The 19,247-nt window shown below is 39.2% G+C and overlaps 1 protein-coding gene across 3 annotated transcripts; it reads right to left on the minus strand.

The window, feature by feature from the left end:
• Window positions 1-1,058: 1,058 nt before the first annotated feature.
• Window positions 1,059-18,536, minus strand: PRRG4 (proline rich and Gla domain 4). Of its 3 annotated transcripts, XM_044426042.1 has the most exons (7): window positions 18,412-18,536; window positions 17,063-17,174; window positions 12,251-12,453; window positions 10,083-10,246; window positions 8,953-9,001; window positions 6,718-6,850; window positions 1,059-3,184 (listed from the first exon to the last, which is right to left on the minus strand). In XM_044426042.1, exons 3-7 carry the CDS (start codon window positions 12,261-12,263, stop codon window positions 2,965-2,967), a joined length of 579 nt encoding a protein of 192 aa, XP_044281977.1. In that variant the 5' UTR covers window positions 12,264-12,453; window positions 17,063-17,174; window positions 18,412-18,536; the 3' UTR covers window positions 1,059-2,964. The 3 variants fall into 3 exon arrangements, with proteins under 3 accessions (XP_044281977.1, XP_044281978.1, XP_044281979.1); XM_044426043.1 differs by lacking the exons at window positions 17,063-17,174; window positions 18,412-18,536 and adding an exon at window positions 15,027-16,276; XM_044426044.1 differs by lacking the exons at window positions 12,251-12,453; window positions 18,412-18,536 and having other exon boundaries at window positions 17,063-18,321.
• Between the last annotated feature and the right edge of the window lie 711 nt (window positions 18,537-19,247).

Raw genomic sequence — 19,247 nt, forward strand, 5'->3', positions numbered from 1 at the left:
CCCCACTGATGGGACTTGGTGCAAAATCCCCTAATGACCACTTTCAGCAACATAGGTTATGAACAACACTGGGGACAAGGTGAGACCCTCAGGAACCCCATAACTGAACTGTCAGGGAGCTGTAGAAGAGTGAATGGTAGAATGAAATAAATAATTCAATGTTATTCTTTGAAATGCACTCCACAAGACAGACTGGAACTACTGTAATGGTTGGCCCAGTATAATTAATACCAAAGTCGAAAGTATGAAAAGCTGATGAGAGGCTGATCAGAATTAACAGGCCTTCCCTTTTCCTGTCCTCCTGCCCTAATCATCCATTAGGACAACTAAAGAAGTTTTGGTTCTGCACCAGGTTAAAACTCAAACTGGAATGGAATTAGATAAACAGTATCTTCCAAGAGTACCTCTTGTTGCTCTGCCATGACCCTTGCAAGTGCATTCCAGAAGAAAAGGGTATTGGCAACTGGGTGGTAGTTGTCAAATGCCACTGGGCTCAGAGTGTGTTTCTCCAGAAGTGGTTGCACTACTCCTTAAAGACAGTAGGAACTAACCCTTCAGATACTGACTCCTTGCACCCACCCAATCATACTTCCTCAGCTGGCTTTTATTAGGAGGGTGAAACATTGTTGCTGCAGCCTGGAGGTGGCCAGGCTGCTTACAGCTGAAACTGATCCCACAAAATTGGTAGATGGTGGCATCAACCTTCTTGAAATTACACTAACCACGGAGTGATTATACATTGGTCCAGTTTCCTGCCAAAATTAAGGAAATTCTATGCACCATGAAGTCAAAAGGTTTGTACATACTTTCAACAATTAAAAAATCTGATAGAACATGCTTTATAACTGACTTTTTTGGCTAGCTATAACTAGCTCAGAAATTTAGCATCAACTCATCTCAGAGAAGATGATATACAGCATATTCTTTTTCTACAGAAGAGATGGAGCAAGATCCTAAAGAGGTCCCCAGAAGTATTTCAGAAGCAACATTTTATTGTTAATTTCTAACATAGCACAGGAGAGCTATCTTTGAAACCAGAAAGTAAGAAAGAGTCCCACTCCAGATATTTATTTAAAATAATTTCAGGATCTGATCCTTGTTGACAATATGTTGGTGTTTGAACTACACATACAATGAAAAAGGCAGGCAGACAAAAACCAGTTTGATTCTCTGTGTGTATTCATAGGGTTTGTTACAATCAAAGGCCATGTTACATTGAAAACACTCTACCTGCCTTTTAATATATTTATTACTTGTTTAGCAATTTGCCCAAATGCCAGATTAGGTTTTGTCCTTCCTCTTTGACAGGATAAAGTATCCTGAAGTGAAACTTAATAAAATTATCACTTTATAAAATATAAAATGATCCTAGCATACTTGGAATCAATGACAATTCCCCACTAATTTCAGAAAGCAATCCTAGACCCTGAGTAAGCATCCCAGGAATCATAGGATGGCTCAGAGAAACCCTTTGAGGTCCAAAACAATGAAAGGGGGATTTAGATGTCTGCCTCTCTGAAGTCATAAAGTCAACTTTGGAGAGGGGAAAAAAGGCACATTCCAGCAGACAAAGGGGAAGAGTGGGGAGGCTAGGATATGATTTCCCCTCAGCATTATTCCCTTCCATTGCAGAATGTCCCTGCTAGACAAACTGAAAAGCCCATCTAACAAAAATACAGGAAACTGGGAGACGGGGAAGCAAAGATTACCTTGACAGCTTTTTCTATCTTGCCTGTTTCATCCCAGCAGGCACAGAAATCTTGTAAACCTCCAAGTTTGGGTGCATTTGAGCAAAGCGGCCCCTTGGATGGTGCCTTTAGGTTGCAATCCTATACCCACCTATGTAGGAGTAAGCCTCACTGATCTCTAGTTCTGAGTGGATATGTACAGGATTGAACTGGTACAATTTTGCTCAATCTCTCTTACAAATGTAAACAGTTTTTCAGTTCAAAGAATGTGGACGATGTTTTTGCACCGAAATATTTCCTTGTATTGTAAATCAAATTGTTATTGTATAAAAACATTTTTCAGTATTGTAAGTAGAATTGCTGCAATTACATCATAGGCCAACATTTTTAAGAAGTTGTTTGCTAGTAAGAAAACTAACTTCCTGGACTTAACTGTCTTGAACAAAACTTTTACAAATTTAGTCATCTTTCCCTGTTCAAGGCCAGGTAATAATTCTCTAGATTATCAGATATCAAGGAACAACAGTGAGGGAAGAGTTCTTCCACTCTTTGGTAACTTCCCATGGGTAAACTGTCCAGCTAGGGACTGAGTATTGAATTAAATGCACCTTTGCTCTGATAGAAGGCAATATGCGGGTTTCATTCTCCAAATGACTAATTTAATGGGCACTGAATGGCAAAAGAATTGCAAGTGTAGCTGGGCACAATTTTCACTGTAAAAATTTTACTGTCACACCATTATATTTTTGCTAATGTAAGAAACATGGCATAATGATTGTTCAAAATACCATTAGTGAAACATGAAACTAGACATTTCTTTTATGATGGGCAAAATTAGATGAAAGCAAAGATCTTGCTTTATTTTATACTACCATTTATACTTCATCACTGCTGTGAACTGATTTTAAATAAATCAAGTGCAGTTTTTAAAAACTGAAAATACAACCTGTATTCATGAAGAGACAGGGAAAATGGCCTATCAGTTCATTGACTTGAGTGGCTCAAAATGCATGGCAGTCAAGTTCAATACAGTTCTTAACACCTAAAAAGCATAACAAAAGGAGCCTCTCTTGTTTAGCCATCAGAACACATTGCAGAAGGATGGTTTCCTTGTTCACCTGACACACTTCACTTCCTCTTAGGCATGCTGAAGAGCTATATCCCTTTCACATTTTTGAAAAGCTTCTGAAGTGAGCACAATGCTGCAGCATTTCAGCTATACATCTTCTTTTAGTCAAGCTTAATTCTCAGCCATTACAAAAGCTATGTTTATTAATTAAGGACCAGGAAGTGAAAGAGACTTCTTGAACACTTTAAACCGTTCTGAAAAGCCTGGATATGGTGGAGGTGGGCCATCATAATTGCCTCTTAATGCCACTGCTTGTTCATAAGTTGGCAATTCTATGGATTCTGCCTGTGGAGAGTGAGGATTTAAGGACAATTCTTCATTTCTTTGGAAGACAATAGAAGAGTTACGCCTCCTACAGCTTCTCTGCCTAAAATAAAAAAGAACATTTTGATGAATGAAGGCACTTTTAAAACTATCATTATATAGCTTTTGGGGACAGCGGCAGTACCATGCGAGTATATGCATCAATGGTGTCATATTGGCATGTGCTGCAAAGTGCTGTGCTTGCTGGACCAAGACAGCAGCAGCATACCATTCTAATTTAAAGCATAATTTCTCCAATTTTGGGAGAATGGCAGCAAGCTAAGCTAGTCAGATCACAGAATCGTAGATTTGGAAGGGGCCAGGAGGCTATTGGGTCCAACCCTCTGCTATTGCAGGACACTAAGTAACACCATCCCAATCAGATGCCTGGATAGACCGTTTTTGAATGTCTAGTGAGGGCAAACCCACAACTTCCCCAGGTAATATATTCCATTGTCATACTGCTCTGACAGTGAGGAAATTCTTCCTGGTGTCTCTTCCAAATCTGGTTTCTTTTAACTTAAAATATGCTGCCCCTGGGGTTCTGCAGCAAGGGAGAGGACCAAAACAGTGAGGAAATGAACTGAATCTGAGCAGCCCACATGCTCAGTCTACCAGTACTTGTGATAGCCATCCCTACAATAACCTTTGTAGGGATGGCTATCTCATGTGTTCAACTTGCTCTGACTCCCAAAATTGGGACACTTGAGATGTAAGAAGAGTGTGCATGGCCTTAGTTTCGAATCAGCAAAGCTATTTTTTGCAGCACACGTCAGCACCCATTCCAGTTATACAAAAAGGAGGGAGGTGGAGATGGGGAGAAGACTGCTATCACTACCAACTGGTTAAAAAAGGGTGGACTAGGCAGAGAGGAAGAAAGCACGGTTGGTCAATTGCAATAAAGCCTTTAGGAAGCTGATTGCAGCCCCTGGGCCACAGGTGTGCACCTCTAACCTAAAGCTTCCCAGAGAAGAGACCAAGACCATCTGGGGCTTTGAGGAACCATTTTTGTTTCATTAAGTAGTGGTTTATTTGCCCTTGCCCACAACACAAATATACTGATCCCCACAATGTGGAAGGGGACTGTTCCGGAGCACTCTTTTTGCACTTTGCTTAAGTATGTAGATCAGCAACAGATTGTAGCAGCACATAGTTTCCTAATAATAATTAAAATGGAAGGCTAAAAAAGGAAAGGTTCTTGAAACAGCAGTCCTCTAGAAATGATGCAGTCAGACAGGCCTGGACCATGTGTGCTGATGGCACAATTTGCTAATGACTAGCATCACCACTTTTCCAAACTACAACTAGTAACATTTGCATTTTTGAGAGCAGTAATTGGCCTTTACTGATGGTTATGATCCCTAGGATATGGAATTGACTTCCATGAGAGGTGAGGGGGGGCGACATCAGTGGGGGTGTTCAAGGAAAGATTGGACAACCACATGTTGGGTATTACACGAGCAGAGCTGGCTGGAGCTGGGGGACAAACTAGATGTCCTGGGCGGCCACTTTTGAATTGCTATGTTTCTGTGAGGAAATACAGGGAATGATAATTAAATGTGCAGATGATACTAAACTGGGTGGGATAGTAAACACCATCAAAGTCAAAAAGGAGATCTAGAGGACCTAGACAAACTTGAATGCTGGGCAGAAAACAACAGAATGAAATTCAACAGGGACAAATGCCAAGTTCTCTACCTAGGCAACAAACAAACAAACTGCAGCTGCATCAATACAAGATGGGGGACACTCGGTTCAACAGTACTGAAAAAGAAAAAGACCTTGGAGTTGTTATAGACAAGTTAAATGCAAGCCAGCAATGTGATAGCTGCAAAAAAGGCAAACACTATTTTGGGATGCATAAATAGAGGTATCACTTCCGGAAAATTACTCATTCCTCTCTACTCTTATGATAAGAGGCTGAAAGAACTGGACCTCACCAGCCTTGAGAAAAGAAGACTACAAGGAGACATGCTAGCACTCTACATGTACCTCAAAGGCTGTCACAAAGGAGGAGGAAAGAGCTTTTCTCACTCATCCCAGAGTGTAGGACATGGAACAATGAACTTAAATTATCTGGTTCAGGCTAGACACAAGGAAGAAATTCCTAACTGTTACAGCAGTTGCCAAGAGAAGTCATGTGCTCTTCCACACTAGAGACATTCAAGAATCAGCTAGAAAGTTATCTGAGTGGGATGTTGTAACTGTACTAGCAGATGGTTGGACCCGATAGCCTTCTTGGCTCCTTCCGACCCTATTATTCTATGATTTTATTCTATGAAAACATCAATATTATAGCTACAAACTTATTCTAGAAATGCTTTCTAACTTGTGCATACAACAGATCTATACCCTCTCCTTTCCTCGTTCTCTCCCACCACCTTTATTGCCTCCCAGACTCATTTCAAGGACATTGCAGAATTTTCCATGGTGACTGTGGTGAATGTGAGTGGTTCCATACTTGGATTTCCATCCCCAAGATTGTAGTTGTGTCTGCTGCTTCAGGGAAGGAAATTCACACTATCCTGTGATCCTAGGACAGCCTCCCAGGGATCTGAGGATTACCCTGCAAAAAAAGCACCTCCAGTTCCCTTTTCATTTTTTTTTTTTAGCTTTAAAATGTTAGTACTCATTAGTTAGTAGACATAGGAATGACAGAATACATGGAAAAACAGTGTGGCAAAAGTGCTGGACTAGAACTTGGAAGATCCAGATTCTAGTCCACTCTTGGCCCTGAAGCTCATTCGGTGACTTTGAGCCAGTCAATGACTCTAAGCTTAACTTACATCAGAAGCTTATGAGGATAAAATTGAAAGGGGGAGGAGTATTATGTAAGCCACTCTGGGTTCCTGGCAGAATAAAGATCAGATAGAAATATAACAACATAAATCAGTATAGTTGTCTTAATGAAGATTCTGCACAAGTTATGAATTTGCTACTATGAGACTACTATAGGCAGTTTCTTATGACCCTTGATTTGGTGCCCCTTATTTTCTGGAAGGTGCTGTAATTAGGTGCTCGAATATTTGCTTTACCAGAAAAACGATCCCAGGTACAATCCCTGGCATCTCCTAATAGGACTGGTGCCAGTCAGTGAACAGACAATACAAAGTAGACTAGTTGTTGCTGGTCTGACTCTGCAAAAGGCTACCTCCTACATGCCTATTTGTTCTTCCCTACCAATGCATATGCCTGATCTTACCTGTCCTGAATGTTTGTTTTATTGATATTCATATGGAAACTCTATTAAGCTCCCAACTATTTTGTATGCCTAATCTCCATCCATATCATATATTATTTGACATGAGATGACCAAAATCATACTAGGACTTTTTTATAAATCATGTCTCATAGTTGTCCAAAATCAGGCCACCGTAACATCAACAGTGTATTTGTTCCAGAAGATTCAGTTGTTCAACACAGATGGATCATATGATAAATCATATTTTGGTCACTTAAAAAAATGTGCTAACATGCCTACACATCAGAACCTGCACAGCACAAATCCAAACAGGACATGGTTGACAAATCCAGTAAACAGCAGTTTGTTAAGGGTGCAGACACCATTGATGCCAATTCCCACATTTTATTCCTTACTCTGGCAGTCTTGGTTTGCATCTTCTTTGGCAGAGATAATAAATAAGTAATCCAGTTATAACCAACAGTACTCCAGTTGCAATCAGTCCAGTCAAAAGTCCCATAACATCAATCTTCTCCATTGCACGCCCATCTATACAGAAGTCAAAATGATTAAATGTATTCAAATACTGTGCATTGTTTTTTGATTTATGCCAGGTCACTTCCTTAACCCAAAACTATCTTAAACATTAATATGTATACTAGTTTTTAAAATTGCCTCCTGAAACTGTTTCTAATTTATACAACAGATTTATAAGTGAAATTTCTTCGCAAGAACACACATTTCAGGAGAAATCTTCTATATTTCACTCAGATCATCATATACCCTGTACATTAGGAGCAGACAATCTCTTTTGGTTTAGGGGTCAAATTTGTACCCTGCCCACACAGACCAAGTCAGCAAGCTGGATAATAGGAAAGTCTAGGCCCATCCTGAAGCCTGTCCCAGTCTGCCAACATGCAGCATGACCCACTTTTCCTTTCTCTCTGTAGAGAGAGGTGTGGTGAGCCATAACTTTCCATAAAGTACCAGTGTAGCAAAGCACCTTTTTCTTCGGCTGTTATGTCAGTTGGGGCACAGGGAAGGGCTTGGCAAACACCTGCTGAGTAGATTGGATAGAACATGAAGAGTCCTGTCCCTTCTTTCCTCTCCATGCCTGCAGTGGCCTCTGCCCCACAGACAGGGATTTGGGAAGAGAGCTGAGAAGGGTGACTATCCTTTCATGGGCTGGATTGGAGGCCTTTATTGGCTACAGGCTGCAGGTTCCCAACTTCTGCATTTCATGAAGGCCCAGATTTAATGAGGAGCAGCTCTTGGATTACAGTAGTACAATGCATGAGCTACTAAATCAGTGACATTTTGCATTTCCTTTTCTATCATGATACTATCTATGATTCCCCAAGTGTACTGTATAATTAGAGGATTAACATGCATTGTACAGTGCCACGTGGTATCTCAGAACTAGATACACTTCACTAGAGTATTATTTATTTATTGGATTTTTATCCCACCTCCTTAGCCATAAGGATCCCTGGGCAAGTTATAAATTTTTTAACATACAATAAAATACAACTAAAAATAACAGTAACATCTAGCAATCTGCAAGCAAAAGCATGCCACTGTAAAAACTTCACAGAGCCATAGATTCTACAAAACCAACATGAAAGGCACAACAATAGATAACAACCAGATATAAAATATTAAAAACATTCAAATCATTCAAATAATTAAAATATTGGAAAAATAAAAAGGTCGTTGTCTGGCATAGAGAAGAATACAAAGAGGGTGCCAGGTGAACCTCTCTGAGGAGCTGGTTCCAAAGTTGGGGTGCCACTGCCAAATAGGCCTTTCTTCTTGTAGCCACCCTCCTTATACCTGAGGAAGTTCTCCTTCATTATAGGTTTTCCTTCTGCTCCAGACCCAATAAAGTAATGCCTTTAGTTGAAAGGTAAAGAGTGAGGTCCCATTGTGCAAGAAGAAAAAGAATTCTTCAGAGATATATCTGAAGATATCTCTGAGATATCAGAGATATAAGAGACAAAAAAATATTGTAGATATGGCATCAAGAGCATTCTGACAAGGAGTTATCCTGTTGCACCTAGACATCTAGTATACCAAAGAATACTTTGGATTTCCAGATCCCAAGCTAGAAACAGAGGTCGAGCCTCAGGGCTGGGGATCCTCACTCCCATCTCTCTCAGATCCTTGCACCCAAGTTTGGGAACTTGATCTTGGGAAGGGGGTAAAGGAACAGTTTAGCAAATGGGAAGAGGAGGCCACAGGGGTTGTCAAGCTACAAGTTATCTTGGGCGCATTCCAGCTTCCTGCCCTCTTATTTTGAAGCACCTACATGGACAAATATAACCAGCTAGATTTATCATAGAGTGGGAGATGTAAGGAAACATAGATTGCCCTCACTGTTTCTCTGGTTCTGCACTGGATGCTCCCAAGCCTCTGAGTGTGGAGGCTTACCAGAACTGAGTTTGCTCTTATAAATGACTGTAAATAACATGCTTTAATATCTGCAATAAAGAAAGCAAAAAGCTTGGGTTTTAGATGCTAACATTATTGATATATTTTGAAGGATATGTATTTGTATCTCAATTGTATGTATTTATGTTCTGTTAAAAAAAATAAAAAAGGGGGTGGAAAGAAAGCAAAAAGCAGTAAGATCTGTCGTGAACTTTTCTTACCTGTCTTTGCACCCGAACCACTTAAAGTATATTCCTTCCAAAAAGACATCTAGGACAAGAAATGAAAATATATTTGAGAACACATCTACAGGAGTGTAATCAAGTCAAAACAAAAAATACACACCCTAAAAATCATTTAAGAAATTAATTTTTCCTGACATTACAAGAGTTACACCTATTAATTCTGGCTGGATCTTTGTTAAAGTTGTTTAAAACCAGCATTACATATGAATATTAATAAATTTTCCATTTCAACAAACATTGGCATATTAAAAATTGCTTTAAGAGAATGGTAACATGTTTTTAGTTGTGTATAATTCATGACAGAAAAAAAAGTTTATTAGCTAGACAAATAACTGTATTCTACTGAAAATTTTAGAGACTGATAAATATTAATTGATGCTTATGTAAGTAAAAAGTTTATTTTACTAGCCGCTTATTAGAATATAAATTTTACACTATGATTTTAAATCAAGTTTATTTGAATGTCATGCCAAGTCACATGATTATTCACTGCATGTTACAGCTAACAGATGCTGACTTTATCATGTGGCCAGGATATTGTGCTCGATTATATGACTGCACAATATGTCAAAAGGTACTTCTTTTAAAATGCATGTATTTTAAGATGGAAGCTGAAACACACTGTGGATAAGGTAAGTGTATGATGCAGTATGTAACGTTCTCTTTGGAAATAATGGATTTAAGTCTTCCCACAGCCACATTGTGAGCATTTTGACAATTCTGTTTACCAAAAAAAGAAAAGCTACACTCATCCTGCAAAGCTGCCCCCCATATCCATTATATGGAAATAGAACAGTGTGCTAATCTTAATCGAGTGACAAAAGTGTGAGGGATACAGAGTTATCAGTAGATTTTTCTATATATTAGATTATTAGTGTTCCGAACAAGTGGTGCCTTCGGTCTCTACACAATAGTTCAAACAAATTAAGAATGGTTAGCCCTGTGCTAAGTGAGGAGGAACAATCCCTTTCTTGCTGGTGCCAGTAAACAACATTAGCATTGTGTCTTTAAATGTCTTTTGGCCCAGTTATCAAGCAATAAACACATACTGTTGGAAATCATCTTTTATACCTCTTCTTTATAATACACTAATGTAAAGTAATTACTGTTTTTTTTAAGTCTCCAAAATATTCTCTTGCTTCCTCAAAATCACATTGTTCTTCATAGCACTCTCTTTCAAGATTCCCTTGGATGAATAGTTCAAAGTCAAATCTGTTGTAGAGAAGACACCGTCCAATGAACAACTTGGCTTTCTCTGTTGAAATGAACACTGGCGAAAATAATTAAAACTATATATCAGAAACAAAGGCATGGCATTAAAAAACCCCAGTAACTTATAAATACCCAGGATAAAAGATACCTGAAAAACCCTAATTCTAGTTTGTACATTATAAAACACACCAACACACACAGAGGAATCCTGTAACTACAGTCACACACAAGTCACACACAGGTCAGCAGAACTATGCTGCTTCTCAGTGACAAAATATTTATGAAATCTTCCATGATTGCGCAACTCAGACAGGATGTTGTACAGTCCTGATGGCTCATATCTTATTTCTTTCATTTTGTCATGACAGTTTCAGATTTGTCAGGAGGGTGACTACCCAGAGGAGGGCATTCTCTGCAGTGGTGCCCCGGCTGTGGAACATGCTCCCAGAGAGGTTCACCTGGTACCAACACTTCTTTCAGCATCAGGTGAAAACCGTTTTATTCTCCCAATACTTTAATTGTTAACTCGTTTTAATTGGTGGTTTTATACTTAATATTGGATGCTGTGCCATTTCTACTCTTATTTCTATTTTTATTCTATTTTATTCATGGAGTTGTAAACCGTCCCAAGACATCTGTAATGGGACAGTATAGAAAAGTTTTAAATGAATAAATAAATGTGTGTGCATTTTAGCTGGGCCTAAGAGTCAGAACATTTCAGTTTGACCAACATGTATTATGATTTAGTATTTACCTATAGAAAAGACTGTACAAATTTTAATGTCACTGTCACAACAATCTACCTGATGGACTTAAAAATGTCTGCTTAAGGGATATGGTATCTGAGTTTGAATGTAAACTTAAATTCTCCCCAAGACTCTTCCTAAATGGCAGATTTGAGACTCACCAGCCAGCCATAGTTCCTCTGTGAATGAGTTTCCAGGGAACAGGACACTCCAACTGAGATGACATTATTTACCCTGCCCTTGTTGGCTTTAGTCTCACAGTAGTTCTCACAAAAGGAAGCAGGAACATGCTTTGATCCAGCTAGAATTTTTGTTTCCTCTTGTTTATTTTGTGAGCCTTTCCTTCACATTTTCTAGCTGCTCCGGCTTCCTGGTTACCTTTTGCCTTTATTTTCTGGTCTCAGTTATGTCTCAGTCCTTCTTGCATGTAATCCTGCTTGTGTTTGTCTCCTGTCTAGACCTAATTAAAATCATGTTCAAATTGTGCAAAGCCTTATCCCCCAATGGTGATAATGTAAAAATCCAGGAATTGTGTATATTAGACAGAAAGAGACACAAATGGCTCAAGGAGGAAGGTCACATCAGGTACAGTTGTGAGAATGCTCCCAGTCCCAAGATTCTGCGGTGTGCTACTTAATAAGATTCTGACTATAATCGACAGGTACAGTTCCTGAGCCAAAGGACAAAACATCTCTTCTGTACATCTCTTCATTCCATGTACAGAAGCTGACTGGATTGGCAGTTACATTTTACTTCAAGCAATAGAAGCATCTTTCATCATAGTTGAGATACCAGGCTAGTTTATGGGCCCAAAACAGGTTGTGTGGCATATGTAACTCTTTATTCCAATAGAGGGGAACAGCCAGGGAGTTTCAGAAGAATTACTGAAAGGCTGCCCCTGACGTCCCCCTCATTTGTCACTGGAAGTGATCACCACACTCTGATATCAGCCCTGGCCCCCTCGTAGATCAATGGCTGAGTACATAAGCTGCATGCAGAAGGTTCTAGGTTCAGTCCTTGGTGGAAAATTCTCTCTCTGAAGTGCAGCAGTTCCACTGCCAGTCAATTATGTCAACAATAATCTGAGTCAATATTAAGACACCTTTCTACTTTGGATTCTTTTAAATGCATCTGACAGCTCCCAGCCTCCTAGTGTCTTGCTATTTGATAACTATTTAAGAGAGGGCAGGGGGAGAGATAAGTAGTTATGGGTATGGAAAGACAATCCTGTCACAAATGCCAGTAAAATTAAAATTACTCTTTATTGTTTCGCAGGGGAACCATATCAGACAAAGTGGTGGAGAGCCCAAACTCACTGTGGTACATCATCAGCCCCCAACCATGCTTCTCTTCAGGGGTCCAGCTAGTTTGGCAAAGAAGCCTTGCAGTGTTGCTTCAGGCTCACAGAAGTCTCCTACTTTCTTGCCCACCGTGTTATATACTATTAAAGGACTCAATGTTTAGAAAAAGTCTGCTGCCCCACATTTCACTCTTGCTATGAATCAGTGTGAGGAGTTGTCTAAAGAGAAGAAAGTAGAAAGATGGCACTTTAAAATATTTGAGAACTAAAATCCAAAGCACTCCAAAATTTTCATATGAAGTAAGGCAGAAAAGTTATGAGCTTTTTGCTCTAGTTTCAGTTTCTGAATGAACACTTTGTTGTTAGATTTTATTTATGCTAAAAGTTAAAGTTTTCTCAAGGCAGCTCTTAATTCTTCAGGTGAAGTGGGGAATGGCGTAAAGGATTCACAAAGTTTTCTTTTCAGATACAAGGGAAAAATGACTGAGAAATTTTTATCAGTATACATAAACAATCTGTAAGTACTTGAAGCTCACAGGTGTTCATCAGGATATTAATATTATCTTTAAAGAAAAAAGGACTTAGTGATCAATTTCTATGTTTCCTTCTTGCAGGGCTCAATGCCAAACTGAAAGCTACTTGACTACCAAGGTTTAATAATGGGGGAGGGGGGGGAAATAATAATATGGTTATATAAAATATAAAACACCTTTTGCAAAGATTAGGTAGTGAACTTAGTGAATTAACGTAATGTACTGGGCTTGCCATTCCAATATTACATTTCAAATATGAACATAACAAATGTATTAAAAAAAACAGAACAAGTATTCTCCTGTTCCGAAAGACATGATTGCTCTGGGAAAGCCTTTTCAAATTAGAGGAGAAATGCTACCTCCATTCTAAAGAAATTTATGTCCATACAAGACATCAACACACCTTTTGTTACACTGAAGACTGGGAAACTATAAAAACAAAGCAACCCATAAGCATAAGCTCTGTTTAATAGGATCTTTATGTAAATCTCTTTACCATTTTGCATGATATAAGAAGGTAAAGTCTCTATGGCTGCATTAAATGGTTTATACATGTTAATATACATTTATACATTTTAAATTAAACATTTTAATTTATACAATATAAATAAATAAAATGGCCAAGATATTAACTTGGGCTGTTTTTATTATTATTAATTTCATACAAAGGCAAAAGCCACTTACATTGAGGCAATTAAAAAACTTGAAAATATTCTGCAACTCATTGGCTTGGTTCACATGCTGGGTTAAATAAACAACTCCTAAAATGCCCTATGTGCACATAACTGCTTAATCCAGGCAGTGACCAATCATGGGATGCACCATAAAATGGAAAAGGTTGATGAGCTACAGGCAGTATGACTTTGACAAACCATACTTTTCAAACTAATGGCATGTTGTAATCATGGGTTGTTGAATTCCAGGTTGTTAAAAAGAACGCTGCACAATGGTTTAACCATACATTGTTAACCAGAACCAATCCAGGAAGAGAACCCATGAGTTCGTTCTTGAGTGATCCCATAGTTGCATCATAGAGCAGGGTTCACATGTGTGAACAATTCACAGTTCAACAAAAATCAGCCTCTCAAGACACCTGCCAATGATGTTAAGATGGCCATTCTTGAATAAAGGAATATCAAAGACAGATGAACACAAAATTGCTAAAGTATAATGCATCAAGAGAGTAAACACTATTTTGATTAAAATAAGGACAAAGGTGTTGTTTTAAATCATATATATAGTATATCTCAGTTCATCACTGATGATCAAAGATGAACATCACTTAATGATCAAAGATCATCAAAAACAACTGTAAATGGCAACCATTGACCTAATCATTGCTGCCTGCATTTAAATTCCCTCTGATAACACAGTTTGTCTACCACTCCCAGGATGTGTATATAAATTTGCAAATTTAAGGTTCACACTTCATACATCTGAAGAAGTGGGCCTCATTTACAAAAGCTTGGGCCAAAATATAGTAGTTAGTCTTTAAGGCTGTACAAATAAAGTTTTCTAAGAGCACTGGGTTAGAAGTTATTTCCTAAATAAAACATTTCCAACTTGGTGCTCTCCAGATAGTCTGCAACTCCCATGCTAGTTAATAATTATGGAAGTTTCACTCCAACAGATTTGGAAGGTACTGGGGAAGCCTGTTTTAAACTTTAGCCTATCTTCTATGAAGCTGGACACTTTGCTTCTTATCCTGCAAATACCACTATATTGTTTCCTTTCATTTTTGCAAAGCATAGACTTGAAAGAATTACAAAATCTCTCATTCCTATCTTCAGTGGCTTACAATGCTTTAACCTGCATTTCAAACAGTAATCTTTAGCTGGTAACCTAAGATATAAACAAAATCAGCACTATAATTTCCCCCTCCATAATCACATGCAATGGTATGGGCTTGAGAACACCCTTGAGAAAACGCATCACTATTCACTGTCAGATAGTAAAAATAAATGTTACTTATGACTATATGGCAAATTATGTCACTTGAGCCATCTAAGGTGGGGCTCAAAAAGTGTTTAAAAACAGCCTTTACAATCCAAAACACAGAATGCATCATGTGGAGTGAACCATTGTCAAATTATGTGGGACTGGAGAATGTCAAGCTCAAGCAAGTTTGAAAAAGGAGGAGCCTGGTGATGGATTGATATGAGCTATTCTAACAGGAAAATGACATCACAAAATGGCATTTTCCTGAAGTTCTCTCTTTCTTATAAAAGGCATTCTCATGTGTGTAGAACTGAGACATACCCAGGGAACATTCATTAATTGCAAAGTAATGTCTTTATAACCATGGAAGGATTACTGGGAAACCACATGGAAACATTCTCCTGTTTAAAAACGAAAGCAAAACAAAAACCAGCATGAGAGAATAATGATTTTGGTGGAACCAAGAAAGAGACAGAGACTGCAAAAGTACTTAGATCTCCGAGTGCTGCAAATACAACTGATCTGGGAGACTGGTAGCCCAGCCATCATCAATCTGGTATCCTCCACCTCCCAGTATCCCTGACCACTGGCTATCCTTGTTGCGGCTGATGGGTGTTGGTAAAACCACTAGTGAGTTGTTGGTGAATTTCAGGTACAGCTTGTACTATATTAAGCACAATGGTGTTCTGGCAAAAGTTAAAAGGCATGCCCACATTCCTGGTTGTGTGAGGGTAACCAGAAACTATTATGGCCCAATATCCATAGTGAAACATGTTTGGAATTTAGATAACTTATCTTTACCTTTCTGATCTATGTTACAGAATCTATGACTATTGACTCTTGCAATAAATTCATTCAATTTCATATTACATGTAAAAATTGACTTCTTGAACTCTGAGCCATCTTGGGCAATAGTATCTGGACTGCTTATCCCCCATACATTTATGACAATGAGGCTTAAAACATACAAATCATAATTTTTACACTTCTCATTGTTTTTCTCCTTAATATTGTAAACAGCCTCATAAGACCATAACAGCAATCATCCTGGATCACAGAAAAAGTTCCTATCTAGACCAGCATTTTAATGGCACAGTGGCTAACCAGCTACCCTTGAGCTGGCCAATCCCCCTTTAAAGCCATCCAAACTGTGGCCATGACAACATCATGGGGAAGTGAATTCCATAGTTCAATTACGTACTGTGTGAAAAAGCACTTCATTTTATCTGTCCTGAATTTTATACCTATCAGCTTCACCGGATCACCCTGGGCTATTATGAGCAGAAAATCTCACCATCTTCCTTCAACATACCATACATATTTTTGTACCCCTCTAATCATGTCTCCCCTTGCTCACCTTTTTTAAGCTAAACTATTTCTGCTGCTGTAACCTGTTCTTACAGAGTTCCTCCAGGCCCTTGATCATTTTAGTTGCCCTTTCTGCAATTCCTTTCTGGTGCTATGACCAGAACTGCGGTGGCTTTCTCTGTGGTGGTGCCCCATCTATGGAATGTGCTCCCCAGAGAGGTCTACCTGGTGCCGTTGTTGTTTGTTTTTCGGCGCCAGGCTAAGATCTTTTTATTTAAAACTTATTTTAATTGTTAATTTATTGGTATTTATAGGATTTTAAATCTTTTAAGTCGAGATGCACCGGGTTTTAGTATTTTTATTGTATAATTGTTATATTGGTATATTTTGTTTTTGTTGTGAGCCGCCCCGAGGCTTTGTTGTGATGGGGGCGGCATAAAAATGCTTTAAATAAATAAATAAACTGTACACATTATTCTAAGCACGGCTTCAGTACAAATTTGTACATGAGCAGTGTGATCTTGGCAATTTTATCTTTCATTTTTTTGCTAATTATGCCTAACATGGAGTTTGTTTTCTTATACAGCAGACATGAACTGGTATGACATTTTCATCAAGCTGTTCATCATAACTCCAATAATTCTTTGTTGATCAATCACTGCTAGCTCAGATAACATCAGTTTATACTAAAAGTTGGGGTTTTTTGTCTTTTCCGGTCCCAACATGCATTACTCTACAATTGCTTACAGTTTGTTCCCCTTTCTCCTAGTGTGGAGAAATCTTTTTGGAACTTCTCATAATCCCTTTTCATTTGAACTAGCTTAAATGATATTGAATCATCAAGAATTGTGGCCACTTCACTCAATTCCAGATTATTTATGAAGAAAGTTGGTCTCAGTACAAATCCCTGTAGAACCCCACTATTTACATTCTTCCTCTGGAGCTCCTTGCAGTCCCTTTTTCTTTTAACCACCCTAAGTAATAATTTCTATAGACAATATTTAAATCAGTGCTTTATTTTACAAGGTAAATCTTATTTATAAAGTTACCTTCTTCCACTGTGTCCTTTGAATCTTTTAATTGTCTCGAACAGTGAGGAAATGCAAATAATGTTACCAGGAGCTGGAGCAGCAACAGGTGAAAAAAGAACATAACCTAGTGCTGTCGAGAAATTGTGAATAGATTAGTCACCCTGAGGATTAAAAGTCAACTAGCTATACTCAACATCAGTCACAAGTCTCCACAAGACTTTTGGGTGAATGTTGCATTAGAAACTGGTTGCAGGCCTCCCAAAAACCAGTCTAGCACGTAGATCATCATGGTTGCATAACATTAATTACATGGATCATTTCCAAGAGTGGAAACCAGAGAAAAAGTGCAAAACAGGATGGCACATGTAAGGATCTATGCTGTGTGCCCATGTATGCCTTGGGTTGCTAGCCAAGCACAGAATCTTGCTAAGGGAAGTTAACAGGCTGACAAAATACCAAACTATAGCAAGTATCAATGATTACACAGACATGAACCCTCACATATCCACTGGCACAGTTGAAATCAGCATTATGAATGAAAGTCATTAGGACTGACAGATCTGATTAAAGCAACAGCAGAGTATATTATCACTCCTCTTCCTCCACAGTCATGCCATGCCACTGAAGTCCCTTCAAGAGTAATTCTTTTGGAGCTACTGTCCCAGAAATGCCAAAAGTCAAAGCTTTGTTGCAACTTTGGCTCTTTCTTGGAGGACACAAAAGCTTTATTCAGCTAGCCAAAAGGAAACTGACCTATTTTAAAAACAATGGTCTTGGAACCCCTCAAACCTAACTTTTGCTCACTCTTTCAAGATAACTAAATCAAAAAGCCCATCTCGATTTAACGCCACTGCTTCCAGTGATGTTCTCGGCCCATTGGTTTGCCGCTTCAGAGATTTTAGTTTCCTGTTTTTATTGAATTTTTCTTTCGACTGCTGAAAGTTTAAGCCACCCAGGGAGTTGCTGGGAGACTTATACAATAATGAAGACGAAGGAAACAAATCGAGAAAACAAAAACGAAACAAATAACGAGCGATCGCACCCGTGCTCGTTTTTTTTTTTTTTTGGTGGGGGGCAGCGAATTTCCTCATCAAGAAAGACGCGCTTTGCCGAACCTAGGTCCCAAACTACCTTAGTAAGTTAAGGGTAGTGATAGTCCAAGGACGCTGAACTCGAGAAAGAACACATTGGAAACTTCAGTCGCTTACAGAATACCATGGTCTCACCAGCAACCATTTTCCCCCAGCGTCCATCACCCGCCGAAGAACAGCTCTAATTCAGCCACTTCATGGAAGCAAGCTCTCTCCCTCTTTCTCGTTTCTGGATTTTCCTTCCTTAAAGCGACTCCTTCCCTCGCATTCACCTACCTGCGAAGTTCAAGACACAAACTCCAGAACTCTTCTTCACTCACTCACTCACTCCACTCCACTCCGGTGGCGCTACGTTCGGAGTCGCCGCCAATTGCCTGTCCCGGAGTTCTCCGAGCGCTTGAGAAGGGCTGGGATCATATGACCTCACCCTTGCTGCTTGCTGCCTTGGTAGCCGCCCACCCGAATTGCGGGTGAACTGGTGAGCGTGCAAACGGGAGAGAGTGAGGGCTAGGCAGCAGGGGTGTTCCAACCAGCCGGGGTGGTGCTAGGTTCCGAAGAGATTCCAATATCAGGTCCGCGGGGCCAAAAAAAATAAAATAAAAAGCACACATATTTGAATATGCTAAACTTCCTACGCGGGTCTTTAAAGGACCCTGTTTCCTAAAAACATCCCAATTTGTAAAAAGGTATAGACAGGGGAGAGCAGAGAAAAACCTTCTAGCAGAAAGACTCAGGGAGGGTGTAGGTGCATGTGGGCAAAAAGCCAGCTAATCCAGGGAGATCAGATGGGACAGAAATCATCAGGGGCCCTGTGCCTATATGTCAGCAAGTGCCCATGGATGGCATGGGGGGGGGCAGATAACCTCCGAGAGATCTAGGGCTCCAGCCCTAGTGGGTTACTGGTGTTGGAGTTGAATATCACCTGGGGAGGGGAAAAAAAGCAGCCCATTGTCCTTCCTGTTTAATAGTCTGCAATACAACTAATTTCATCACACCCACCTGAAATCTGGGTAATTGAGGAGAAAAAGTGTTTAACATTTGCTTTTTTGTTCATTTGTCTTTTTGCTTTGCTATTTGTTGTGCTGTAAATCAAAATAAAATTAAATGTATTT

This window comes from Varanus komodoensis, unplaced genomic scaffold (assembly GCF_004798865.1).
Source record: "Varanus komodoensis strain SLA01 unplaced genomic scaffold, ASM479886v1 scaffold16, whole genome shotgun sequence".
Taxonomy (NCBI): Eukaryota; Metazoa; Chordata; class Lepidosauria; order Squamata; family Varanidae; genus Varanus; species Varanus komodoensis.

Coding starts and splice junctions, on each gene's coding strand:
- PRRG4 (XM_044426044.1), bottom strand. CDS start 17,165: ATGTTCTTTTTTCACCTGTTGCTGCTCCAGCTCCTGGTAACATTATTT. Junction 6,851..8,952: donor TGGTTCGGGTGCAAAGACAG/GTAAGAAAAGTT, acceptor ACTTCTGTATAG/ATGGGCGTGCAATGGAGAAG. Junction 3,185..6,717: donor TGCAAACCAAGACTGCCAGA/GTAAGGAATAAA, acceptor TTTTTATTTTAG/GCAGAGAAGCTGTAGGAGGC.